At 40.8% G+C, this 27,584-nt stretch overlaps 2 protein-coding genes and 1 long non-coding RNA gene across 3 annotated transcripts in view; 2 read left to right on the top strand and 1 right to left on the bottom strand.

Annotated features, from left to right (window-relative positions):
• The window catches only part of ACAD11 (acyl-CoA dehydrogenase family member 11), an 88,745-nt gene that overhangs the window by 34,376 nt on the left and 26,785 nt on the right, over window positions 1-27,584 (bottom strand). The window contains exons 9-13 of the mRNA XM_007537586.3: window positions 22,180-22,303; window positions 12,265-12,342; window positions 11,443-11,581; window positions 6,694-6,801; window positions 5,159-5,257 (exon numbers count right to left, since the gene is read on the bottom strand). Coding sequence (XP_007537648.3) covers window positions 5,159-5,257; window positions 6,694-6,801; window positions 11,443-11,581; window positions 12,265-12,342; window positions 22,180-22,303 — 548 coding nt within the window. The remainder of the gene's footprint in view (window positions 1-5,158; window positions 5,258-6,693; window positions 6,802-11,442; window positions 11,582-12,264; window positions 12,343-22,179; window positions 22,304-27,584) is intronic.
• Window positions 20-4,707, top strand: ACKR4 (atypical chemokine receptor 4). Its single transcript, XM_007537585.3, has 2 exons — window positions 20-398; window positions 2,941-4,707. Exon 2 carries the CDS (start codon window positions 2,950-2,952, stop codon window positions 4,000-4,002), a length of 1,053 nt encoding a protein of 350 aa, XP_007537647.2. The 5' UTR covers window positions 20-398; window positions 2,941-2,949; the 3' UTR covers window positions 4,003-4,707.
• LOC132535265 (uncharacterized) lies at window positions 6,800-7,692 on the top strand. Its single transcript, XR_009547034.1, has 2 exons — window positions 6,800-7,212; window positions 7,292-7,692. It is a non-coding gene; the product is annotated as an uncharacterized LOC132535265 (long non-coding RNA).

The following is a 27,584-nucleotide window of genomic DNA, read 5'->3' as shown; positions in this document are numbered from 1 at the left end:
CCAAGCTAGCTTTAAGGGGCCTTTCTGGAGATGCCAGTCCCAAAGCAGCCAGCTGCACTGGTGTGTGGATTCCTGTGGGCTGGTAGGGAGCTCCTCAGCTGCAAGCACTTTCTTGCGCCCCTGCCTCTGCAAACTTTGAAAGCTCTGTGTAGATTTGGAAGTGAGAGGAAATCCCTTCAATTTTGCATTCTGGGTTACTTGCGATCTTAGATGTTTACATTACCGAAGGTTTACAGAGAGAATAAAAGACCGAGTGCTCACGAGACTAAATTCAGGAAAGCCCTTCTGGATACAAGACAAAGGCGGAGTGTAAAGTGAAAATAAAAGTCGGCTGAGTGAGAGAGGTCATTTGATTTGACTCTGCACTCAAGGCTGCTCCTCTCTGCCCACTGCAACAGGTTGGTTGGTTGGTTTTTTTTCTTTCTCTCTCTCACCCTGACTTAGAATTGGGTTTATAAGGTACAGAGCATGTCTATATGTATAGATAGTCTTGATACACATAAGTCTGAATGTTTTTTCTTGTGCAAGAGTTATTTGGTAAAGAAAAAAAAAGCTGTACACTTAAACCTTAAAAAATAAATCCAGAAAAAAAAATCCAGGACATGACAAGAATTAAAATTACTTTTAATAATATCAGTGGCCTGCAAAACTTTGCTAATGAGAAAATTATTCTTGCTATATTACTTTGTTTTGTTTTATAAGAACAATTGCTTTTTGTTCTTGCAATAATTATAAAGACATTGAAATGTGTTTCTGTGTCTCTGTCAGAATTGTTTCCGCAAGTAATATCCATTCCTACTTTTTATTTATTCACATTTTCAGTAAGATTATTTCTTATTTTAAAATTCCTTCCCTTAGTGTCTCCTATTATTTGTCCATACTATCCCTTATCATAGAGTTTAAGACATCTGAGATGGAAGAGATGGAAAGAACAAAGTTCATATTTTGTTAATAATTAATACATAGGAAAATGAATAGTACTGTTCCATATTGAAGTATTTCAAATAGGCTTAAAGATGAGAAGAAAAAAACATTCATTTAAAATTGTCAATCCCTGTTTGTTTCTTTTTAATCTAATGGGAGGAATCTTTCCTTTTTATGTGGTATCTGTGGCCTTGACTCACTCATGAAAAAAAGAAAAAGAAAGAAAAACAGTTACCAAAGGTTAAAATATTTTTGAAAATAAGCTGCCACACTACTGGGAAAATGACATTTTTACTAAAAATGTCTGAACTTTTTCCAAGGACAGAAGTAACCAAAGTAAGATATAAGGACTAAGAAAAAAAGAACTAGGAATAATAACAACAATAATAGATTCAGCAGTATGGACACATGGAAAGTCACTATTACTAAAAACCTGTGGGTTCACTACTGGCATATCTTAATACTGGGGGATATTAATAGCCAATACAGTAAAACAACTTCGAGATAAGACAGAAAACTCTTGGCACAACATCTAGAAAGTTGTGCGCTTGCCGGCAATCCTTTAGTTTGAAAAATATTTACTGGGTGTCTAATGTGTGCCAGGTACGCTGTCTGATGCTAATTACAAACATAAGGCCAAAGGGGGTTATGCTTAGGGAATTTAGAGGGGGTGGAGGAAAAGTGGACCTTTCTCCAGAGCAGGGGCTCGGTTCTCTGGATCAGGGGGAGTGTCCTGGGGAGGCGACTTCAAGTTAATAGAGTAGGAACTGGCCCATCAATAGAAGGATGGGGAAGAGTATGCCAGAACAAAGAACCAGATAATCGATAGGCGTGCGCCAGCAACATGCCAGTGAATCAGTCCTCTGCCTTCCCAGGGGGCACAGGGTAGGGAAGGGAAGCAGAGGAAACTATGCAAAGGAGCTTTTAGGTAAATGTGTCTTTCAGGTAAGCTGTTTTCTCCAGAAGGGTGACAGAATGACATTTTACAGATAGTGCACTCCGGCAGCTGGGAGGGAGGTGGCACAGCAGGAGAAAGTCCAGGACTCACAGATTCTGCATCCCATCCGCAGTATTACCTATGCCAGAGTGATGCGCTGGTTCTTTCTCTCTCCAGTCAGCTGGCTTTCTAGAGACAGAACACTGTGGCTGTATGGTTTCTTTTTTTTAATTACTTTATTATCTTTTTTTTTTTTTTGGCTCCAGTGTTATTTCTGGGGCTCGGTGTCTGCACTACAAATCTACTGCTCCTGGAAGCTTTTTTTTTTTTTTTAATTTTTTTAAATATTTATTTTATTTATTTATTCCCTTTTGTTGCCCTTGTTGTTTTATTGTTGTAGTTATTATTGTTGTTGTCGTCGTTGTTGGATAGGTCAGAGAGAAATGGAGAGAGGAGGGGAAGACAGAGAGGGGGAGAGAAAGATAGACACCTGCAGACCTGCTTCACCGCCTGTGAAGCGACTCCCCTGCAGGTGGGGAGCCGGGGTTCGAACCGGGATCCTTATGCCAGTCCTTGTGCTTTGCGCCACCTGCGCTTAACCCGCTGCGCTACAGCCCGACTCCCTGGAAGCTATTTTTTTTCCCTGCACATGGAACTGTATGAAAACAAAGGAAGAGGGGCTGGGTGATGGCACACCCAGCAGAGTACACACGTTACCATGTGCAAAGACCTGGCTTTATGCCCCGCTCCCTACCTGCAGGTGGGAAGCTCCATGAGTGGTGGAGCAGTGTTGCAGATGTCTCCCCTTCTCACTCTCCTCCTCCATCTCTCTCTGTCTCTCAACCTCTATAAAAAGATGATTGCCAGGAATGGTGGAGTTGTGCAGGTACTGAGCCCCCAAGATGATCTTGGAGGCAAAGAAATAAGGAGGAAAAACTAATCTGGAGGGATGTGTGGCTTCCATTAAAGTATTTCAAAGAGTGCCAGCACTCTACAGTAGAAGCACAAAGCGCAAGGTAGGTAAATGAGCTTCTTTTGAGACATTCAAATGAATGTCCTGTTTCCTTCTTGCCATTTAGGTCGGAGCCATGGCTTTGGAACACAGCCAGTCAAATGATTACTATTACGAGGAGAATGAAATGAACGGCACGCATGACTACAGCCAATATGAAGTGATCTGCATAAAAGAAGAGGTGAGAGACTTTGCCAAAGTCTTCCTGCCTGTCTTCTTCACCATCGCTTTTGTCATCGGATTGGCAGGCAACTCTGTTGTGGTGGCCATCTATGCCTTTTACAAGAAGCAGAAAACCAAAACTGACGTGTACATCTTGAATTTGGCTGTGGCTGACTTACTCCTCCTGTTCACTCTGCCCTTCTGGGCGGTGAACGCTGTTCACGGGTGGGTGCTAGGGAAAATCATGTGCAAGGTCACTTCGGCACTGTACACGGTCAACTTTGTCTCTGGCATGCAGTTTCTAGCCTGCATCAGCATAGACAGATACCTGGCAGTAACCAAAGCCATGAGCCACTCGGGGGTGGGTAGGCCTTGCCGGCTCATCTGTTGCTGCGTCTGGATGGCTGCCATCTTGCTAAGTATACCTCAGCTGGTGTTTTACACAGTGAATCACAATGCCAGGTGCGTCCCCGTCTTCCCATACTACCTGGGGACATCCATGAAAGCATCCATCCAGATGCTGGAAATCTGCATTGGCTTTGCAGTGCCCTTCCTCATCATGGGGGTGTGTTACTCTATCACGGCCAGGATGCTCATCAAGACCCCCAACATCAAAAAGTCTCAGCCTCTCAGAGTCCTGCTTGCTGTGGTCATTGTGTTTATTGTCACCCAGCTGCCTTACAACATCGTCAAGTTCTGCCAGGCCATTGACATTATCTACTCCCTGATCACCAACTGTGATATGAGCAAACGCATGGATGTGGCTATTCAAGTCACAGAGAGCGTGGCGCTCTCCCACAGCTGCCTCAACCCCATCCTCTATGTGTTTATGGGTGCCTCTTTCAAACACTACATTATGAAGGTCGCCAAGAAATACGGAGCTTGGAGACGACAGAGACAAAACACAGAAGAGATCCCTTTCGATTCCGAAGAGCCTACAGAACCAACCAGTACTTTCAGCATTTAAATGTCATACTGCTTTAAATGTCCCTTGCTTGGATGCACCTGAGTGATGCTTCTCCTGCAAATCAAACATCTGCGTTATTCTGAAACTCATGTCTCAAATACTGTGGTTGCAACTTGTATAACAAGGGGCAGAGGGAGTATAGACACAAAGAGGAAATAAATGCACAGAAGGTGAAAATTAAAATGAATGACATAGGAAAACAGTAAAAGGCATGAATAAAGATGCTATGCTTAAATTAGGTCTGATTTAAATCTAAAGCAGAGTAGTAAAAAGGTTTTCATAGTGGGACATTTATAATTATTTTAATTATATAAATCTTAATATGGAAATCATCGCCCTGAATCATCTAATACTTCAATTACTATGTATCAAGTTTAATCTACCTTCCTCCTCATCCTCCCATTTCCCAATGTGTAAGTAGTTTCATACGAACCCAGGAGAAATTATTATTCAACAAAAATACATGAAGCATTTTACTGGTCTTTTTAATACATTCCAGGTAAGCTTCTAAATGCATCATTTGCTTCTATGGAGTTAACTTTTCTTTAATAATAGACTGATTACCATGATGAATGTTAGATTTGTCATATACATGCTAACAACAATCCTAAATCAAGTTTACCTGTCCCAACTTTCACAACTTCCTAAAAGCTTCATTCATTTGCAGCACTATTATTGAGGGTTGAGTAAACAAAAAACAGTGTTTTCCTGTGTATAAAGTTCTGTTTATTTTTCACTTAAACCTTAATTTTTTTCAATAGAAAGTGTGTCACAATAAGCTAATCACAGCAACATGTACAGATTATCTTTAAAACAATTATATATCAAGTATTATATTCGATGTAATATACTCCATTAAATTTAAACTTTTATAGAAGTTAGAATGGTCCAAGTTAGAATCTTTATAAGCTTTATATTTCACAAAGAAAAAAAAAAAAAGAAAAAGACCTTTTCGCATTTTAAATTAAGACTCTCTTAATGTTATTTTAAAATTGCTTTTTTTCCAAACCAAACACTTCTACATTTGAAAATGCTTTCAAAGGTAGAATTTAGAGAAGCAATTATTTAAAATGAACCACTAAACTGTGAAATGAAAAACTATGTGTATATCATTCCTGCACAGCACCTGGCACTGGAGACCAGTCTGAATACTCACCACTGCTCCACCACTTCTTGCCATTGACAACATAGCTGTCGCCATCACGTTCAATGCTACATTCAATATTCGTGGCGTCACTGGACGCTACACCCGGCTCTGCAAACAAGCAAAAGTCAGATTTACAACAAGCAGTTACTATAGTTCACAAGAGAGACTGAACTGAAAAAGAGTCTTTTTCATCCTCCTGTCCTTTCCCCATTTTGCCTGATTCTCTTTTAACAGACAGTATTGGGTGTACGGTCAGTGTGCAGTGGAAGAATGGATGAGCTGGGGATCAGCAACTGTACTGTGTTCTTGGCCTCCTCATTAACCGATAACTAGAATACAGCTCATTCGGTTCACTTCCAATCATCAAGGCAGACTGAAAAGATTGCTCTTTAACTTCTCACAGTGGAAGTCTGTACTAAGTGTTGACAAACCAGATTTCCCCAGCATATAGCTTTATGATCTTAAACAACCTCTTATTGAACCTTGGAAGTTCCATCTGGAATGCTTTCTCTCATTTACATAGTTTGCATTCTTGAATGCCTGCTTAACACTTTGTTTTCCAACAAACTTCAACAGGATACTACTTTACTGCTTCACTGCAGGGCATTTCAGAGCAAGGAAGCTAGCTCGAAATCAGCCACAGTCTGCACTTATGAAATCCCTTTTCTTCTACGCGGCTCCTTCACTCCTGAAGGGTACGTAGTCCCCAGACCACAGTATCGGATAGTTGCTAGAAATGCACTGCCTAATCTCTGAAGATGGGCATTAGCAAGCTTCCTAGAGGACTCTGATGCCCACTGGAGTTGTAGAACCAGCTCCATAGAGATTGACTACTAGGGGGCAAGTGGTGGCTCACCTGCTTGAGCGCACACCTTACAATGTGTAAGGACCTGGGTTCAAGCGCCGAGTCCCCTTCTGCAGGGGGAAAGCTTTGTGAGTGGTGAAGCAGTGCTGTAGGTGTCTCTCTGTCTCTTTCCCTCTCTACATCTCCCTTCCCTCTCAGTTTCTGGCTATCTCTATCCAGAAAGTAAATAAAGATAATTTTTAAAAATTTAAAAATGAGGGCAGCAGTATATAGCATAATGGCTATGCAAACAGTCTCTTCAAGCCTGAGGCTCTGAAGTCACAGGTTCAATCCCCAGCACCACCATAAACCACAGCTACTCAGCGCTACTCAGTAAAAATAAAATAAAATAAAATAGCAGACGAGGAAGGAGAAGGAGGTGGATAGGGAGACAAGACGGATTCATTCTGATCTGGGAATGGCACTAGAACTTTGGTGGTGGGTATGGTGAAGCGTATACATATACAGAGGTGTAAAGCCATATTCTCAAAATTTACATAGTATTGCAAGCCAATGTAATTTTTAAATAAAAGAGGGAAAAAAATGAATGGGTCCTTCAGTTATTTTATGTGCTAATGAAATATGGTCGAAATTCTGGTGATAGGAAGATATATCAGAACCACATCCTGCATGTTCTCCATTCATCCAAACGACTCCAGGATGACTGAGTACACAGAGGAGGACCGGGGTCCACTCTTACCTGTCATACAGAAGGCGGAGACAATATGCCCTTGAAGAAGAGGCTCGAGCCACTGCTGCTTCTGCTTCTCACTTCCATACAGGTGGAGCACCTCCATGTTCCCAGTGTCTACACAGGACAAAAAAAAAGGCAATTGCAAGGGAGTTGGACCTACGGTAGCACAGCGGGTTAAGTGCAGGTGGTGCAAAGCGCAAGGACCAGCGTAAGGATCCTGGTTCGAACCTCCAGCTCCCCACCTGCAGGGGAGTCGCTTCACAGGCGGTGAAGCAGGTCTGCAGGTGTCTGTCTTTCTCTCCCCCTCTGTCTTCCCCTTTTCTCTCTATTTCTCTCTGTCCTATCCAATAACAACGACATCAAGAACAACAACAATAACTACAACAATGAAACAACAAGGCTAACAAAAGGGAATAAAAAAATAAAATAAAATAAAGAAAAAGAAAAGGCATTTGCTCTGCATTTAATACCTTCTCAGGAGGAAACTCCATGGAAATAAGGCACACTTGTATCCTTATCATTACTGTTATCATTAGTATTAGTTTAATGCCACCAGGGTTATATCTGGAGCTTGGTACCTGTATAATGAATCCACTGCTCCTAGAGGCTGTTTTTCCTTCCCCCCCATTTTACTTTATAGGACTGAGAGTGATTGAAAGGGGAAGGGGAGATAGGGAGAGTGAAGCCCACCCCACACACAGATGGGGAGCAGGGGCTCAAATGCTGGTCCTTGTGCATAGAAATGTGTGCACTCAATTGGGTGTGCCACTACCAGGGCCCCAGATGTGCATTTTTTAAAAAAGTGAATGTGTGCTAACAAAAATATTTGAGTCATAGTATTTAGTGCAATGAACCTTGATGCTATACTGAGAACAGATACAGGGACATGATACTAGGTGAATAGTCAGCATGTTGTGAATACCACTCTTGTCCACTTCATTCCGATGGAGCAAGAAGGCTCCACTGAGGCCTCGTAGGACTAAAGAAAACACTATTTGGCCAACATTTTGTCTGATATCTATCATGCAAATATGCCTTGCTAAGAATGACTGCATGTTCTAAGAAAAAAAAAAAAACACCTATTCTACTGAGACACCTTGAAGAAGTTGCCAATGTCACCTTGAGCAAGGATGTTAAGGATGGCCACTGAATGTTGAGATCAGTCTCTTAAAATGTGTTTGTCCTCTATTCTGACACTCCCCAAAGAGTCAAGGTTATATTAAAATGCACTGAATCTCTAGTAGATTAAGACCAGCTTAAAATTCTTATGAGTTAAGGGAGAAAATGATTCCTGAGTTATTAATGAAGTTCATTGTTTTCTCAGGCTGTTTTAAATTTACATTCTTCTTCTAGTTCAAATGCAGTAAATGCTGAATTAAAAATTTCCAAAAAGTTCATAGAATACTGAAAAGCTGCCAAACAAAGTTATCATCTATGAGGTGGGAAAAAATAGTCTAACTACCTCTAATAAACCATTTTTCCATTTAAAAAAATCAGGCCAAAGGTCCCCAAATTTTCCAGAATTAGTATTAGATTAAAAATTCTATTTTAATATACCCACGCTCACCATTTATATAACTTATTAAAGAACTAAAAACAAAAGACAAGTTAGAAGACTTCCCATGTTTCCTATAAATCTTTACTACTATTTGGGAGATAATTTAAGTAGCCTCAGCATAAATAAATATTTTCTACTTAACCTTCAAAGTATTTAATCAGCATAAACTGCATTCCTTTCTCTATCTGCTTTGGAAATGTTCCAAAACCCAACACCCCAAGGCCTTCATGAACCTTCACGACAAAGAAAGAACAGCTTGTTTTTTATTTGCAGTTTCATGTGTTATAGTTGCTTAGGAGAGCTGTTTGTGATATTTTGTTAGAGGCACTTCTCTGGCCAATTAAAAAACTGTAGCAATGTGGGAATATCATTCAGATAGCAAAGCTGATAGAGTCATGAAATTTCAAGCATGCTTCTCATAACACTGTTTTTCCATATAACAGCCCATTAATGTACAATGAAATCAACTTAATGCAATGTAGCTCTAAAAGATTAAAATTTAAAGCACAGTGGGCAGTAGCACACTTGGTTAAATGTACATCTTTGAATGCTCAAGGACCTGGGTGAAAGTCCCCAGCCCCCACCTACAGGGGGGGAAGCTTCCCTAACAGTGAAGCAATGCTGCAGATCTCTCTCGCTCTCTCCCTCTCTCTCTTTTACTTTCTTTTATTTTAAATATTTATTTATTCCTTTTTGTTTCCCTTGTTGTTTTATTGTTGTAGTTATTATTGTTGTTGTTATTGATGTCGTTGTTGTTGGATAAGACAGAGTGAAATGGAGAGAGGAGGGGAAGACAGAGGGGAAGAGAAAGATAGACACCTGCAGACCTGTGAAGCGACTCCCCTGCAGGTGGGGAGCTGGAGGATCGAACCGGGATCCTTACTCTGTTCCTTGCGCTTTGTGCCACCTGCACTTAACCCACTGCGCTATCACCCAACTCCTGCTCTTACTTTCTTTATATCCCTCTTCACTCTCAATATATGCTTTTATCCTATAAATAAACAAGTAAATAAAACAAAATATTTTTAAAAATGAAAAAGATCAAAATAGAAAACATTTGACTAGACTCAACAGAAAAAATCTGAATGTACTGAGGGTAATATAGGAACATGTTGTCTCACAAAGTCTTTTTTTTTTTAGAAATGAATCAAATGTATCTGTCTATCCACTTTTCTATCTATCCATCCATCAGTCCGTCCACGCTTACAGCAGTACATACATCTGTGTCAAGGGTAAGTCAAGCTATCATCGGATGTCCAAGAATATCTTTATAGTGTCAAATGTATGACTCAAAGTCCATTGTGTAACCCCTTTTGCAACATAGGCAGGTTGCATATTTTTGCCAGAAATTCATCATACCGTGTTTTGTCAATTTCGTTCTGCACTGACTTACTGTGGGGGAGAGGTTTGGTAAGGACTATGATCATGCCCATACACACAAAAGATAATACTAAAGCTTCACTTGTCCAAGAACAGCACAGAATACAATACAAAGTCCACAGTCTTTTATTACACATCGTCCTTCTATTACAGATTGAGTACTAAGCCTTGATTGTCAACACCAGAATAACTAGAGTACCTTAAACACACACACACACACACACACACACACACACACACACACACACACACACGACAGTTGGGGATTATCAACAAAACTGAAATCTTTAGGGATAGAGCCTGTGGTTCTTATGCAGACTCATCTTCAAAAACACTCTCCACCCATTTTGTTGCCCTTGTTGTTGAGCTTATTGTAGTTGTTACTGTTATTGTTGTCATAGCTGTTGTTGTTGTTGGATAGGACAGAGAGAAATCAAGAGAGGAGGGGAAGACAGAGAGGGGGAAAGATAGACACCTGCAGACCTGCTTCACTTGTGAAGACTCCCCTGTAGGTGGGGAGCTGGGAGCTCAAACTGGGATCCTTTCACCGGTCCTTGCGCTTTGCGCCATGTGCACTTAACCCACTGCTCCCCCAAAACACTTTTTATAGACTACACCCTAGCTTTATCTCTTCTATATCAACTTTTGAATGAAAGAACTTTTTTCCTCATTCTTCTGATTTTTCACGCCACGGCTGTTGGGGCATCCTATCTTTGCCCCTTAACACCACTAATCCAGACAGGAAGTTCTCTAGGCTTTATGATCAGTGTGTTTAAGATCTTTCTTCTTCTCCCTCCACTGCTACCACCCTAGACCAAATCATCACTATCCCTCACCAGGATTATTGCAACAAATTCCCTTCTTCCCTTTTGTGAATTTTCAAGTCACCTAAAAGAGGACTATTAAAAACTGAAGCTATATCTCGCCCCTTGCTCAAAACCTGCAGTGGCCCCCAATTTGGCTGAGGGTATGAGACTTTATCGGTTCTGTGAGGCCCAACCTAACAGCTTCTCTTGGCTTACTATCTTTCCAGCCACAGGGCCTTCTTGGCTGTTCCTGGAATATATTATCACACTTTTGCCTTAGGGTCTTTGCTTTTTCTACTCCTTGGTTATTGGGGGGGGGGGGGGAGTCTTTGTCCAGGGTTTGAGCATAGTTAATTCTCTGATGCTCTTTGACCCTGTAGAGAATGCCATTTTCTCAGTAGGCTAAGCTCCATCAGTCTGTTTTAAATTAGAAGACATGCTACTTCTCTCTCTCAGAATCCCACAGTTTCCTGCCTCCATATGGAATCTTTGTGTATTTTATGCTTTCATAAACCCCTAAGACCTAGATCACTGCTTAGAACATAGCAGGTGGTTGTTGAGTAACTGGAAAATAAGTAGAGAAATAAGGTTACCCAAAAGATTTGGCAATTCAGGCACCCTAACTAGTGAACTCTCTTTCCAACACTAAGCACAAGCTTTGGAACACTCTTACCCACTCCAGTTACTACCCAGTAAGGAAACCACAATCCTTACACTGCCAGTTCCTTTCATAGTGATTTCTATTCAGTAATACTCTCATCATAGGAGACTTAACAAAAAGACAGTCCAATGAGCATTTTAGATCTCTTTTCAACATTTAAATCAAAGTAACTGAGAAAATAAAATTATAGATAAATTGTCTATCAAAGGCTGCATAGGAAAACTGTGGTTGTCATAAAACGAGAGAAAAAGAGGGAAGGAAGGAAGGAGGGAGAGAGAGAGAGAGAGAGAGAGTGAGTTAGACAAAGCTCAAATGACCAGAGTAAGTTCTGTTTTTAAAAACTTGGTGACCTGGTGCTTGGCAGTTAAAGACGTCTGGTGCAAAAAAACATTTTCCTGTTTCTTCAGCAATCAGGGCATAGTCCACCTGGCTGAGACCACTGACTGCGGGCAAGAACAAATTCCAGAGGCCCTCTGCTTTGGCCATTTCCTGTGAAGGAGATGAAGACACCAGAGATCATAATTTACCACGATGGAAAATAGTTTATTTTTAAAAGGCATATTGGTATCTGTGTCTCTTCAAATTTAAAAACACTCATGGAGTTCTTTACTTCACTGTCTCCAACAATGTCCCAAACCCTAGTCATAATTAGTTCATCATAAGGCCAACTGTTTCTTCACTGTGAGATAAATGCCTTTTCCTCCAAGTGTTCTTAGAGTAGACTGGAAAACCAAATTTGTTTATTTGGGAACTATTTCTTGAGTCATAGCTCTTACAGAGTCTCTCACATTTGGGTATAATTATGCTGAACTATCTTGCACATTTCAATTTTTCATATGTTTTGCTGAAAAACATGGAATTGTTAAAAAACATAGAATTTGGATTATGTCCATGCAGGACAAATACCCTGTCTGAACTTCAGTCACAATTCAGTGATAGTTGGCAATAGTGTTTTCCCACATTTTTCTCTTAGAACAGCTGTAAGAGGCCATATTCATCACAAGTTGTATAAAACACTGTGTAAGTGCATTTGCACATTACAGGTTCCATTTTAACTTTCTTTTGAATACTATAATTGCTATATATACAGGCAACAAGAAATCAAGGTCCCAAACACACCTGCATAAACATTTTTTAAACGTTAAATGTTTTCTTTTCTTTTTTTTCCTTACCTTGAGTCTTTTAAACACTAAAGGTTTTCTCCACTTATCCTCCGTGTTTTCATTTTGAGCATAGAACTCAATTACCTCCTTAAAGTAATAAAAAGGAGAAAAAGTTCATTGGCAAAAGTAGTATAGATTAAGTACTGCCGTAAACTGCTAATGTCTAAATAAATGTATTTAGGTGAAGACACTGTTTCAGCTGCTAGAAAATCAATGATGTGTTTTTCAAAAACTAGGCGCAAAAGTATACAGCATGTAAACATCTTCAAGCTAGCTTATAGCTCACGAGACTATGCTGCCTCAAGAGTTAAACAATGGACTTTCCAATTCCGATCCCAAAATCTGAGTAGTCCATCTAGCAAAATGACACACTAGAGGGTCACAATATGCTCTCCCAGGATGGAACAAGCGAAATGCAAGACAAGTATTCAAAACAATTGCACAGCCTGGGAGATAGCGTGGAGGGCAGAGTGCACAACGTGCCCTGGGTACAGGTCCTAGGTCTGAACTCTGGCACCACACGGGAGCAGTGGGGATAGTACTGTGGAAGTCTCACAGATGGTGGAGGAGTGCTAGCGTATCTCTCCCTTGTTCTCTCCGTCTCTCTCTGTTTCCCTCCCCTTCCCCCACTCATCCCTCTCTCTCAAGATAAGAATGAAAAAAAAAATCAGGGACCAGATGGTGGTGCACCTGCTTAATTTAAGCACACACATCACAGTGCACAAGGACATGGATGTGTTCAAGCCTCTGGTCCCCATATACAGGGGGAAAACTTCACAAGTAGTGAAGTAAGGCTGCAGGTGTTTCTTTGTCTCTTTCCCCCTCTATGTCGCCCTCCCCTCTCAATGTCTCTCTGTCTCTGTCCAATAATAAATAAATAAATTACTTCATAGCGGTATTTCCAAGCACATGGAAGGCTCTGGGCATCGCTCATAGTCAGAAGCTGGCTGACTGCAGAGATGTGAGGGAACATGGGTCCCCAGAGTATGGGCAGGAGTAGGCTGGCAGGTCCACGTTAGTCTGGACCCTGCTTTTTGTTAGTTAGTTTTTCCTTTGTTTTAGATAGAGACAGAGAGGCAGAGAGTGAAAGAGACCAACCATAGTGCTGAAGCTTCCATCAATGTGGTGGGGGCTTGGCTTGAACTTGGACTGTATGCATGGCAAAGAAGCACACTATCCAAGTGAGCTATTTTGCTGGCCTTGGGCCCTAGTTTTTTAATGAGTCACACAGAAGTCACCTGATGCCAAAAACGTAGTTCACAGAGTCCCTGGTGGCACTGGCTACAAGCACCAAGCAAAAGCATAAGTATAGAGGTCTGGAGGAAAGAACCTTAAACCACAGCCATCAACAATCTCACCAGATGGAATTCCATTTCCAGAAAATGAATTTAGAATAATAATACACAAGAACCCAAGGAAACAAGGCCACTATTAACAGGAATTAGCAAAAGCCATTGTCCAAAACAACAGACTCACATTCTGCAAAGGTGACAGGCAAAATAATGTTTGTTTGTTTGTTTTTCCTACAACTAATAGCATTGACTCCTAGGGGTGGGGCAGTGATGATTCTGGTTGAGCACACACATTACCATGCACAAGGACCTGAGTTCAAGCCTCTGATCTTCACTTACACGGTGGGAAGCTTCATGACTAATAAAGCAGGGCTGCAGGTGTCTTTCTATCTCTCCTCCCTCTCTCAATTTCTCTCTGTCCAATCAAATAAAGTAGAAAGAAAAAGTAAAAAAAAGAATAATATTTTTTCATTCTCATGGATGTGTATTTTAATAAAAAGTTCTGTCAAAATGCAGCAGGAGTTTCTTTTTTTTCCAATCTCTCAAGTAAAAATTGAGCATAGAAATTTTATATTCAAATTCTCTCTAGGATGAATATGGGATGATCTCACTCATAGACAGAAGTTGAAAATAAGACCAGAAGGGAAAACACAAAGCAGAACTTGGACTGGAGTTGGTGTGTGACACCAAAGTAAAGAGGACTCTGGGGGCTGGGGAAGTGCTCAGGTCCTGTAACATGGTGATGGGAGAGGACTTCGGTAGGGGTGTTAGAGTGTCTGTCATGCAGAAAACTGAGAAATGTTACACACGTACCAACTACTGTACTTACTGTCAATTACAAATCATTAATCCCAATTAAAAAAAAAGAATTCTCTCTAAATCCTCCCATTGCCACAAGTTTTATGCCATCGTATATCAGCGTGTGAGGACAAAGGCAGAACCAGTGTGCACACAGGAGGATGTCAGTCTCGGCTGTAGTTAGTGATGGGCGAAAACCCTGTGTGAAGAGACGGTGTCAGAAGCAGCCTGAGTCCGAGGTCTGACCACAGGTCCGGATGCAGAAACCAACGGTCAGTTAGGGCTCTGTGGCCCGGCTGCCATATGGCATGGACACTTCAGTTGTGAGCAACCACGTAACTGAAAATTTTTTTTTTTCCTCCAGGGTTATTGCTGGGCTCGGTGCCTGCACCATGAATCCACCGCTCCTGGAGGCCATTTTTCCCCTTTTGTTGCCCTAGTTGTTGCAGCCTCGTTGCGGTTATTATTATTGCCATTGTTGACGTTGCTCTGTTGTTGGATAGGACAGAGAGACATGGAGAGAGGAGGGGAAGACAGAGAGAGAAGGGGAGAGAAAGATAGACACCTGCAGACCTGCTTCACCGCCTGTGAAGCGACTCCAATGCAGGTGGAGACCCGGGGGCTCGAACCGGGATCCTTACGCCGGTCCCTGCGCTTTGCGCCACATGCGCTTAACCCACTGCGCCACCGCCCGACTCCCACTGAAATATTTTTTAAGGAGAAGGAAGAAATGAAAAGTATGACAAGGAGATGACTCAAGGAAATAGTTGATCCTTGTACACTTCACTGAGCATGAGGACCAGGGCTTGAGCACCCGGCCACCCCATCAGAGCACCTGCATGGGGGAAGATTCATGAGCAGCAGAGCAGTGCTACAGTCTCTCTCCCTCTCTCTCCCATGTCTCTCTTTTTCTACCTCTCTGTATCCCACCTTCTACTGAAAATAATTGCAAGGAGTGGGTGAATTGCAGGCCCAGATGTCCAGCAACAGCTGTGGTGGAAAAAAAATATATCACAAAGGAATATCAAATCATGTCAGACAAATTTGAAAAGATATTGGATGCATGGCTGGGCAGTGGCACACTGTGCAAGGACCCAGGTTCAAGCCCCCCTTCCCAACCTGCAGGGGGGATGTTTCACAAGAGGTGAAACTATGTTGCTGGTGTCTGTCTTTCTACCTCTCTATCTTTCCCTACCTCCCCTCCCAATTTCTTCCTGTTCAGTCAAATAAAAAATTAAACTAAATTAAGAATTGGTTGCACCCTCCTACACTGCTGGTGGGAATGTAAATTGATCCAACCTCTGTGGAGAACAGTCTGGAGAACTCTCAGAAGGCTAGAAATGGACCTACCCTATGATCCTGCAATTCCTCTCCTGGGGATATATCCTAAGGAACCCAACACATCCATCCAAAAAGATCTGTGTACACATTATGTTCTTGGCAGCACAATTTGTAATAGCCAAAACCTGGAAGCAACCCAGGTGTCCAACAATAGATGAGTGGCTGAGCAAGTTGTGGTTTATGTACACAATGGAATACTACTCAGCTGTAAAAAATGGTGACTTCACTGTTTTCAGCCAATCTTGGATGGACCTTGAAAAAATCATGTTAAGTGAAATAAGTCAGAAACAGAAGGATGAATATGGGATGATCTCACTCTCAGGCCGAAGTTGAAAAGCAAGATCAGAAGAGAAAACACAAGTAGAACCTGAACTGGGATTGGTGTATTGCACCAAAGTAAAAAACTCTGGGATGAGAATACAGGTCGAAGAAGGATTCAGAGGACCTAGTGGGGGTTGTATTGTTCTATGGGAATCTGGGGAATGTTATGCATGTGCAAACTATTGTACTTACTGTTGAATGTAAAACATTAATTCCCCAATAAAAATAATTAAAATAATAATTAAAAAAGAATTGGTTGCAGCTTGAGTAAAGGAAAAGCCATCATAACTAACGTGAAGACATAGTACTGTTTTGTCAGTGTTTCCTTTTTATAAATGAAAATTAAAAAAAAAAGAAAAGACACAGTATTGCGGTTCTCAGTCTTTGGTGGGTAGTGGTTCCCCTGGGACTCTGTAAAAGCACAAGACCCTGGATCCATCGGACTTCAATGAGCTTGAGGGCTCTGTGCTCTTTTCTAGGTCTCCAGGCAATTCCCATATGCTCCAAGTTTTGAGAATCACTGCTCTGGACATACTTGAAAAGTAGATTACATACAGCTAAAAAAAATAAGAAGGAGAAATTGAGGGCCAGAGAAATCGTTTACCAGGCAAGTGATCTGCCTTGCGATGCCTGAGGCCTGGGTCCACACCCTGACACCTACTTGGGAGAGAGGCACCAGGGGAAGCTCCAGTTTTGAGATATCTCTCCCCCTTTGTCTCTCTGTCTGATGGACAAAGGTAGCCCAGGAGCAGTGAAATTGAATACATGTAAGCTTTCAACTCTGCAAAAATAAAAAAGGAAGTAAACTGAAAGAAACAACTCAGGACATTAACGCAGAAAGTCAATGGGAGAAAAAATGTATGTGGGTTAGGAAAATGGTGGAGACAGGGACAAAATCCCACCCAAGTCTCATTAGCATCTTAGGTGAAAAAACTGAGTAGAAATGAAATATTAGAAGATTTCAAGACTCATAAAAGATGTCAATCCTCAAACTCAGAAAGCACAACGAGCCCAGAGTACGAGCAGAGTGCTGAACATCTGAGAGAAGGCCAAGCTCTCAGAGGGAAAAGGGGAGGTGCTGATGACAAGGAGACTGGTGACTGATTATGAAGTTAAACTAAGGGAGTCGGGCGGCAGAGCAGCGGGTTAAGAGCCCGTGGCGCAAAGTGCAAAGACCGGCTAAGGATCCCCACTCGAGCCCCTGACTCGAGCCCCGGCTCCCCACCTGCAGGGGAGTCGCTTCACAGGCGGTGAAGCAGGTCTGCAGGTGTCTTCCTCTCCCCCTTTCTGTCCTCCCCTCCGCTCTCCATTTCTCTCTGTCCTATCCAACAACGACATCAATAACAACAATAAAAAAAAACAAGGGCAACAAAAGGGAAAATAAACAAATAAATGAATACATTAAAAAAGAAAAAGAAATTAAACTGAAACCTGACTTCCTATAGCAATGGTATCAGAAATCAGGGAAGTACTATCTTCAATTGCTGAGAGACAATAATAGCAACAGGGAATTTTGTAGCCAATAGAACTGTCAAGAGTGAGGGCAAAATAAAGGCCTTAGGAAGAAAGGGGGCAGGGGGCAAATGGTAGCACAGCAGGTTAAGCACATGAGGTGCAAAGAGCAAAGACCAGCGTAAGGATTCGGGTCCAAGCCCCCGAACCCCACTTGCAGGAGGGTCGCTTCACAAGCGGTGAAGCAGGTCTACAGGTGTCCATCTTTCTCTCCCCCTCTTCGTCCTCTCCTCCTCTCTCATTTCTCTCTGTCCTATCCAACAACAATGACATCAATAACACAACAATAATAATCACAACAACGATAAAAACAACAAGGGCAACAAAAGGGTAAAAAAATAGCCTCCAAGAGCGGTGGACTCGTGGTGCAGGCACCAAGCCCCAGCAATAACCCTGGAGGCAGAAAGAAAGGAAGGAAGCAAGGGGACCAGGGAGGTGGCAGGGTGTATAGCACCAGACGAATGTGAGGTCTGGAGTCCCTAGTTCTGTACATGTCAGAGTTGAGTAAAACTCTCCTTAAATCTCTAAAGAGAGAGAAACTTTCCTTACATGCATAAAGGGGGAAAAAAAAACAGGAGGAGGAAGAAAAGGAAAAAGAAGTTCAGGGATAACACAACAGTGTCACACCTGACTTGCACACATGAGGTCAGAAAGGCCCCAGGTTCAGTACCCAACATCACTATATTCCAGAAGCTGAGCAGTGCTCTGGTCTTTCTTCCTCTCTCATGAAAATATATATATTTTTAAATAAAACGAAGATAGAAACGGCTAGCAAAATCTTTGTAAGTGAATTTGGTCCTACAAGAAACATTTGAGATGAAAAATGGTGGACTAAACCAATAAATTAATGAACTCATGGGTAAATCTAAGTTATAAACTAGTCACATAAAGCAATAACAACAATCGCTAATTTGCACAACTAAAAAGTCAAGATGAACTCAAATATTGGACTTCAGTGACTCCCTCCAATATTTTGTTACAATAGTATCTATGCATCTATTTCTTCCTGGACTTAGGTTAGAGATTTCCTGATAAAGAGCATGAACACTGATGAAATTCCAGATTACAAAACAACTTCCTAAAATTGTTCCACCAACTCACAGTCCTACAAACAATATACCAAAATGTTCCATCTCCTGAGGTATGGTTTCAATAAAAGTACTTCATTGCTCCATTTAGGGAAAACTTCAAGCAGGCAAAGGACTATTCTTTCAAAGGCACCAGGGTGAATAGCTATTTTCACTTCTGCCAGGAAGTCAGAAGATTTCCTGTTTAGAGTTATTTATTATTTCTATGGAAACAGTCAATGCTATTGTGCTTTAGAAATAACATATTATGCAACATAGTTACAAATCCCTCATCTTTTCTCCCTCTTTTAAAAAAGATTAATTTTAATTTTATTATTACTATTACTACCAGTGTTATTGCTGGGGCTCAGTGGTGGCACTATGAATTCACTGCTCCCAACAGCCATTTTTTTCTCCTCCCTCCAATTAGGAAGAGAATAAGGAAGATTAGGAAGAGAATAAGAGAAGCGCCTGCAGCACTGCTTCACCACTCATGAAGCGTCCCCACTACAGGGGGAGATTGGGGCTTGAACCTAGGTCCTTGAACATGGTAATGTGTGTGCTCAACAGGGTGTACCACTCCCAGCCCCCCAAATTATTATTATTATTTATTACACCTGCAGACCTACTTCACCGCCTGTGAAGCGACTCCCCTGCAGGTGGGGAGCCGGGGGCTCGAACCAGGATCCTTACGCTGGTCCTTGTGCTTCGTACCGCCTGCGCTTAACTCACTGCGCTACCGCCCGACTCCCTTTTATTTTTTAAATGTATCCTCGACACAATATGTTATTTACCAATTCCTGATTTGGGTGCTAGTTTTAGGATTTAGGATTTGTGTGCTGATTCATTTAGGAAGGACTGCCTTTTAATATATTCATAGAAAATGAGTTCTTGTGGTCTGGGAGGTGGCACAGTGGATAAAGCATTGACTTCTCAACCACAGAGTCCCGAGTTCAGTCCCTGGCAGCAATGTACCAGAGCGATGTCTGGTTCTTTCTCTCCTTCTATCTCTCATGAATAAACAAATTCTTAAAAAAAAAAAAAGAAAGAAAGAAAAGAAAAGGAGTTCTTAAAAAAAAAAAAAGAAAGTGGGCTCTTATGTTCACTTTCTAATAGTGAAGGAATTATAAAAGATATGTTTCCTGTTACAGAAAGCTGGAGAAATATGCACAAGTATAAAGAAAAATCATCAAGTCTTTCTGGCTAAAGATATAGAGTGTTAAAATGTTAGTGTATTACATTCTACAATTTTATTTTCTAGATAAGACTTTTTTGTTTAATTAAATAATTTTTTGATAGAGATGTTGAGAGGGAAGGGAAGGGGAAATGGGGAGAGACAGAGTCACCTATAGCACTATCTCACCACTCATGAAGCTTCCCCGCACGGAGCCCGAGCCCAGATCCTTGAGCATGGCAACCTGTGCATTCAAGCAGGTGCGACGGCACCCAGCCCCAAGACTGTGCTGTTTTTCTAGACTTTGCTATGATAACATCGGGTAAAATTGTTAGATGTTTGCCTTTCTGTTAAAAAAAGGAAAAGAAAGAGAACTAATTACTTTTTTTTCAAATATCCTTTCAAATGTGTGTGTCCCACACAGAGAGATTATGATTGTTTGGACTCATTCTACAGTATAAAACATTTCCACAGATGTCGCCACAAGTGTTGTAAAGCTCATGTTGTCAGATGTGGATGTATAGATTTGGAACAAAATGATTGTGGTTTCCCTTACCACACAGCATCTTTACAATGGCCTCTTTTTATTTTTTTGTTAAACTTCGAATAAAGTACTTTTTGTTACTGGATCTTCTTTGTAAATAATAGCTGCATGCTACTAAATCAGTAGATGAGTCACAGCCCAACATGTGACACTTCTCTTTGAAGCTCTAAGTTTCCCCCATTCATGAAAGAACCAGGCTGCTTGTTGGCTTCTTCTGTCAATGCCGGCCTCTCCTCTCAATGGGCTGGCTGCAAGCAGCAGCATGCCAATAGGGTGAGCTTCACTGGAGAGTGAACAAGTAGGAATCAGGCAGGTTGAGAGGCAAAGTGGGGTCTGCACCAAACTCCCAGCAGAAAAGGAATTTAAAAAAAAGAGGCCCCTCCAACAGATCCCTAAGCCTCGTGCTGTGATCACTAAGCCTGGTTTCTTTGAAACAGATCACGTGCTTTTTTTTAAAAAAAAAAACTTTATTTATTTTTCCCTTTTGTTGCCATTGTTGCTTATCGTCATTGTTGTTATTGCTGTCATTGTTGAATAGAACAGAGAGAAATGGAGAGAGGAGAGGAAGACAGAGAGGGGGAGAGAAAGCGACCCCCTTATGAAGCGACCCCCCCCTGAAGGTAGGGAGCCAGGGGCTCAAACTGGGATCCTGATGCCTGCTGTGCCATCACACAGCTCCCCCCATCACCTGCTTTTTAAGGAGCACTCTTGCAGCCTTCTGTCTGGAGCAAACACCAACGCTACCCAGAAATGTTAGTGACCTGACCTACTGGTTCTTCAATTAAACATCTGACTTATCTTCCCCTCCTATTCTCACGCTCTGTAGCACCTAATCACTGATAAATCCAGTGTAAAGAAGTGGTTCTCACTCATGCAACAGTCTGCTCTACTGTCAATATACTTTTGAGATGTAGTATCTATCCTCCTTTATTGTTTGTTCATTGGTATGACCCATTCTGCTCTTCAAATCCAATGTTCACTTTCTCTGCAAAACCACTAATTATCTGATAGGTTCTTGTTACATATGTTTTGTGATTTTGTCAACTTACTCATGATAGGTTTTTCTAGTGTCCTTCCTATTAATTCAATGGAGTTTTGTTTGAGGGAGAGGAGGCAAGTACTAAATTGTCTGCCATCCTGAGTCAAGAGTTACACTATCTTTATGACAGTCAAGAGTTCATCCCAGTGACAATCACCAAACACATCTAAGAGGCTACCATTTTGCTCTGTGTAATGTTTGTTTGTTGGGTTGGTTCGTTGGTTAGTTGCTTATCTTGTTACAAGAGTTATCGATGGGACTCCTCCATGACTATGTGCCTACATGACTCCACCACCAAATCTTGGTGACCATTTTTTAAAAATTTTGATAGAGGGTTTGAGATAAAGAGAGAGGGAGGAAGAGACAGAGAGAGAGAGACAACCAATAAATAAATAGATAAATAAATAAAAAGAATATATAGTAACACTCAGAGAGAAAGGTGAAGTGATAGGCAAAATTTTCAGGGTAGGTCCATCTCATGTGGTCTACAGTTTTTAATATATTCTTAAAAATTAAAAAAAAAAACAAAAAAATAAAAAAATTTAGAAGCTGAAAGTCATCACTTTAAGAAAAGGTCCTAGAATGTGCACTGTGTTCTAGTATATCTAGGATCCTAACTTTACAGTTAGTTCCCACAGATTTCCCTGGGGCGTGCCCTTGGCATAATCTAGAAGTATGGAATGTTCAGGTTCTGTGGCAGCTCAGTGCTAAGAGGAGAGGAATCTACATAAACACTACTTGCAGTGATAATGAGATGAGAAGCATCTCTATAGAAGCAGAAATAACAAGAGAGATTCATCAATAGCCAGATATGCTGCTTATCTCACAATTCTTACCTTTTCAGCAGGGAGGATGTGCTGCTGTATAAAATGCTTTACCCTGCTAAGAACTTCCTGGCCTCTCCTGGTCTGTCCAAACAACCTCTGGGAATCAGCCTGGGGTAGTGTCATATTGAAAGTTCTTTATAGAAAAAAAAAAGTTAAATGATATTCAAAATCATTTTGGAGAGAGACCAGAGGACTATCCTCAGCTCTGGCATGTGCAGTACTAGGGATTGAACCGGGGTATCATGCATGTAAGTCCTGGGCTCTGCTGCTGCTGAGCTATTTCCCATGTCCTCATTATGATAGGTTGTTCTGAGTAAATGTGAAGTTTCCTCCAGCTCCCAAGTTCCCCAAATATCCCTCACAAGAATCTGAAATTTTCTATAATATAGAGTAAATGAGGAATCACTTTATTTTGGAACGGAACTTGTATGTTTAAAGCACTATCTGGGTAAAAACAGAATTCAATTAAAGCTAGTTGGGAAATTATTGATGTTACCTATTAGGTAAAAACAAACAAACAAAAACCAGAAACAAACAAACTGTGAGAACTATAGTGATTGCCTCTAGGAGGTTGGAGGGACAGAGAAGTTTGGTGTTAGGGTGTGGTGAGGAAGTATACCCCACAATCTTAGTCTTGTAATCCACTACTAATCACAAATAAGAAATGAAAAACAAAACAAAACAAAAGGTAGTTTTGAATTATTGAATTTACCTGTCAGATTCAAAGGAAAGGCAGCCAAAAAAACTGAACACAGGGCAGGGTGAGGTAGAATAATGATTATGGGCGGAGCTACGAGCAGCAGATCGCTTTCTCTCCTCTCCTCTCCTCTCCTGGATCAACTAGGAATACCAAAGGAGACCACCCGGACCGAAACAAGACAGGACTAGAATGACCACAGAAACCCAGTAAATCACCCGTGAGTACAAACACGCGTGGCTGGAGACAGAGAGGAGAGAGGGGCCTAAGGAGAGATTAAGAGACTGCTAACAGTTTGACAGTTTGTCAGTGGAGACACCACCTCCAGTCTGCTCCACCAACAAGGGGACAGCTGAAGGGAGGAAAGGACTCCCCAGAGACTCACCAAGTGCAACTCTGAGTCTCCATTGCTACTACCCTCAGAATCTGGAGCAGCAACAGGGAGGAACACCAGGGTACAGAGATCTAACCGGGAAACTCAGGAGAAGACCTATACCTCGGTGGCATAGCTGAGGGGCTGTGAAAGTCTCTTTGCATAACCACTGGATTATCTCTGCCACACCCTGCTTTATCTCTTGGTCAGGAGTCAGTGATTAAGCCAAGAAGCCTATTGATAGTTTAAAAGCCCTCAGGCTACCATAGCCTACAGGGGAAAAAAAAAAAGGCTTTTACACCACTGAACTCCAACTCAGGGATTGAAAAAACTGTTAACTTATATAAAATGGTTAAAACAACAAGAAAAAATAATGGAGACTCGAACCAGGACAAGAGTCCAGCTAAAAGTCCTCCAGAGGGCGAAGCACAAAACAACGAGTTCAACATCCAAACATTAGCTAAGGAAATAATAACAGGAGTGAGTAAAGAATTTGAAAAAATTGTAATCAGAACTGCAGGAACAACAAATGAGAATATGGAAGAAAATTCTAATAATCTCATGGTTATTAGAGAGCTGAAAGCTGAAATTGCTGAGCTAAGAAGGCAACTAGCTGAACAAGCTAAAACAGTATCAGAGCAGGGCAACAAAATAGATGAACTCCAGAAAGCAGTAGAGGGCAGAGAGAATAGAATCAATGAGGCTGAAGACAGAATTAGCAAGATTGAGGATGAATTAGAGACAACTAAAAAAGAAGTAAGAGATCTCAAAAAGAGATTAAGAGATGCTGAAAACAACAACAGAGTCCTATGGGATGACTTCAAAAGAAACAATATACGCATTATTGGCTTACCAGAGGAAGAAAGAGAAGGGGAGGAAGAAAGCGTTCTCCAGGCCATAATAGCTGAAAATTTCTCTAGTCTAGACAACACCAAAGACATAAAGATTCAAGAAGCCCAGAGGGTCCCAAACAGAATTAACCCAGACCTAAAGACACCAAGACATGTCATACTTAGAATGGAAAGGAATAAGGATAAAGAAAGGATCCTCAAGGCTGCAAGAGAAAAACAAAGAGTCACCTACAAAGGAAAACCCATAAGATTAGCAGCAGACTTCTCCATACAAACACTACAGGCCAGAAGAGAATGGCAAGATATCTATCGAGTGCTCAATGAGAAAGGCTTTCAGCCAAGAATACTATATCCTGCTAGATTGTCATTCAGACTAGATGGAAGCATCAAAACCTTCTCAGACAAGCAACAGTTGAAGGAAGCAACCATCACCAAGCCTGCCTTGAAAGAAGTTCTGAAAGGTTTCCTATAAACAACCAGACCACCACAAATAGAACATATATCAAAACACTCTAAAACTCTACAAGAATGGCGTTAAAATATCTTCAATCTTTGATATCAATAAATGTGAATGGCCTGAATTCACCTATTAAAAGACACAGAGTAGGAAGATGGATGAGAAAACACAACCCAACAATATGTTGTCTACAGGAAACTCACCTAACGCAACAAGACAAACACAGACTTAAAGTGAAAGGATGGAAAACTATCATTCAAGCCAATGGCCCACAAAAAAGGGCAGGAACAGCTATTCTCATATCTGACATGATAGACTTTAAAATAGATAAGATTAAAAAAGATAGGAATGGACACTACTTAATGCTCAGAGGATCAGTCAATCAAGAGGACTTAACAATTATTAATATCTATGCACCCAATGAGAAGCCATCTAAATACATCAAACTTCTACTGAAAGAGCTACAGCAATATATTAACAGTAACACAATCATAGTAGGGGACTTCAACACCCCACTCTCTCAACTTGACAGATCATCCAAGAAGAAAATCAGTAAAGACATAAGGGAGCTAAATGAAGAGATAGATAAACTAGAACTATTGGACATTTTCAGAGTCATTCATCCCAAGAAACTGGAATACACATTTTACTCAAATCCACATGGATCATTCTCAAGGATAGACCATATGTTAGGCCACAAAGACAGCATCAGCCTATTAAAGAGCACTGAAATCATCCCAAGCATCTTCTCAGACCACAGTGGAATTAAACTAACACTTAACAATCAACAAAAGATTAGTAACAGTCTCAAAATGTGGAAGCTCAACAGTACACTTCTTAACAACTTCTGGGTCAAAGAGGAAATCAAGGAAGAAATCAAAATGTTTCGAGAGTTCAATGAAAATGAAGACACAAGCTATCAAAATATTTGGGACACAGCTAAAGCAGTCCTAAGAGGGAAGTTCATAGCTATACAAGCACACATTAGGAAACAAGAAAAGGCACAAATAAACAGCCTGACTGCACATCTTAAAGACCTAGAAGAAGAACAACAAAGGAACCCTAAAGCAACCAGAAGGACAGAAATTACTAAAGTTAGGGCAGAAATAAATAACATTGAGAATAGGAAAACCATACAAAAGATCAATGAAAGTAAATGTTGGTTCTTCGAAAGAGTAAACAAAATCGACAAACCTTTAGCCAGACTCACAAAACAAAAAAGGGAGAAGACCCAAATAAATCGGATAGTAAATGAAAGAGGAGATATCACAACAGACACCGCAGAAATTCAACATATCATGCGAGGCTTCTATGAACAACTATATGCCACCAAGTTAGAGAACCTGGAAGAAATGAATGATTTCCTAGATACCTACCAACTTCCAAAACTAAGTAAAGAGGAAGTGGATAACATGAACAGGCCCATCACAGCTAATGAAATTGAAACAGTTATCAAAAATCTTCCCAAAAATAAAAGTCCTGGACCAGATGGTTTTACAAATGAATTCTACAAAACTTTCAAAGAAGAACTAATACCTCTACTTTTAAAAGTCTTCCAGAAGATTGAAGACACTGGAATACTCCCTGCCAGCTTCTATGAAGCCAACATCACCCTGATACCAAAAGCAGACAGGGACACAACCAAAAAAGAAAACTACAGACCAATATCTCTGATGAACATAGATGCGAAAATATTGAACAAAATTCTAGCCAACCGGATACAGCAGTATATCAAAAAAATTGTTCATCATGACCAAGTGGGGTTTATCCCAGGCATGCAAGGTTGGTTTAATATACGTAAATCAATCAATGTGATCCACCACATCAACAAAAGCAAGACCAAAAACCACATGGTCATATCAATAGATGCAGAGAAAGCCTTTGACAAAATACAACATCCCTTTATGATCAAAACACTACAGAAAATAGGAATAGATGGAAAATTCCTGAAGATAGTGGAGTCTATATATAGCAAACCTACAGCCAACATCATACTCAATGGTGAAAAACTGGAAGCATTTCCCCTCAGATCAGGTACTAGACAGGGCTGCCCACTATCACCATTACTATTCAACATAGTGTTGGAAGTTCTTGCCATAGCAATCAGGCAGGAGCAACGAATTAAAGGAATACAGATTGGAAGAGAAGAAGTCAAACTCTCCTTATTTGCAGATGACATGATAGTATACATGGAAAAACCTAAGGAATCTAGCAAGAAGCTTTTGGAAATCATCAGGCAATACAGTAATGTGTCAGGCTATAAAATTAACATTCAAAAGTCAGTGGCATTCCTCTATGCAAACACTAAGTTAGAAGAAACTGAAATCCAGAAATCAGTTCCTTTTTCTATAGCAACAAAAACAATAAAATATCTAGGAATAAACCTAACCAAAGAAGTGAAAGACTTGTATACTGAAAATTATGAGTCACTACTCAAAGAAATTGAAAAAGACACAAAGAAGTGGAAAGATATTCCATGCTCATGGGTTGGAAGAATTAACATCATCAAAATGAATATATTACCCAGAGCCATCTACAAATTTAATGCTATCCCCATCAAGATTCCAAGCACATTTTTTAGGAGAATAGAAAAAATGCTACAAATGTTTATCTGGAACCAGAAAAGACCTAGAATTGCCAAAACAATCTTGAGAAAAAAGAACAGAACCGGAGGCATCACACTGCCAGATCTCAAACTATATTATAGGGCCATTGTCATCAAAACTGCTTGGTACTGGAACATGAACAGACACACTGACCAGTGGAATAGAACTGAGAGCCCAGAAATGAGGCCCCACACCTATGGACATCTAATCTTTGACAAAGGGGCCCAGACTATTATATGGGGGAAGCAGAGTCTCTTCAACAAATGGTGTTGGAAACAATGGGTTGAAACATGCAGAAGAATGAAGCTGAATCACTGTATTTCACCAAATACAAAAGTAAATTCCAAGTGGATCAAGGACTTGGATGTTAGACCAGAAACTATAAGATACTTAGAGGAAAATATTGGAAGAACTTTTTTCCGCATAAATT

The sequence above is a fragment of the Erinaceus europaeus genome, chromosome 21, assembly GCF_950295315.1.
Source record: "Erinaceus europaeus chromosome 21, mEriEur2.1, whole genome shotgun sequence".
Taxonomy (NCBI): Eukaryota; Metazoa; Chordata; class Mammalia; order Eulipotyphla; family Erinaceidae; genus Erinaceus; species Erinaceus europaeus.
The sequence above is the reverse complement of the archived record's forward strand: the minus strand, read 5'-3'. Positions and strand labels throughout refer to the sequence as shown.

Bases quoted from the DNA above. Each gene is read 5' to 3' on its own strand.
- ACKR4 (XM_007537585.3), top strand. From the start codon at position 2,950: ATGGCTTTGGAACACAGCCAGTCAAATGATTACTATTACGAGGAGAAT.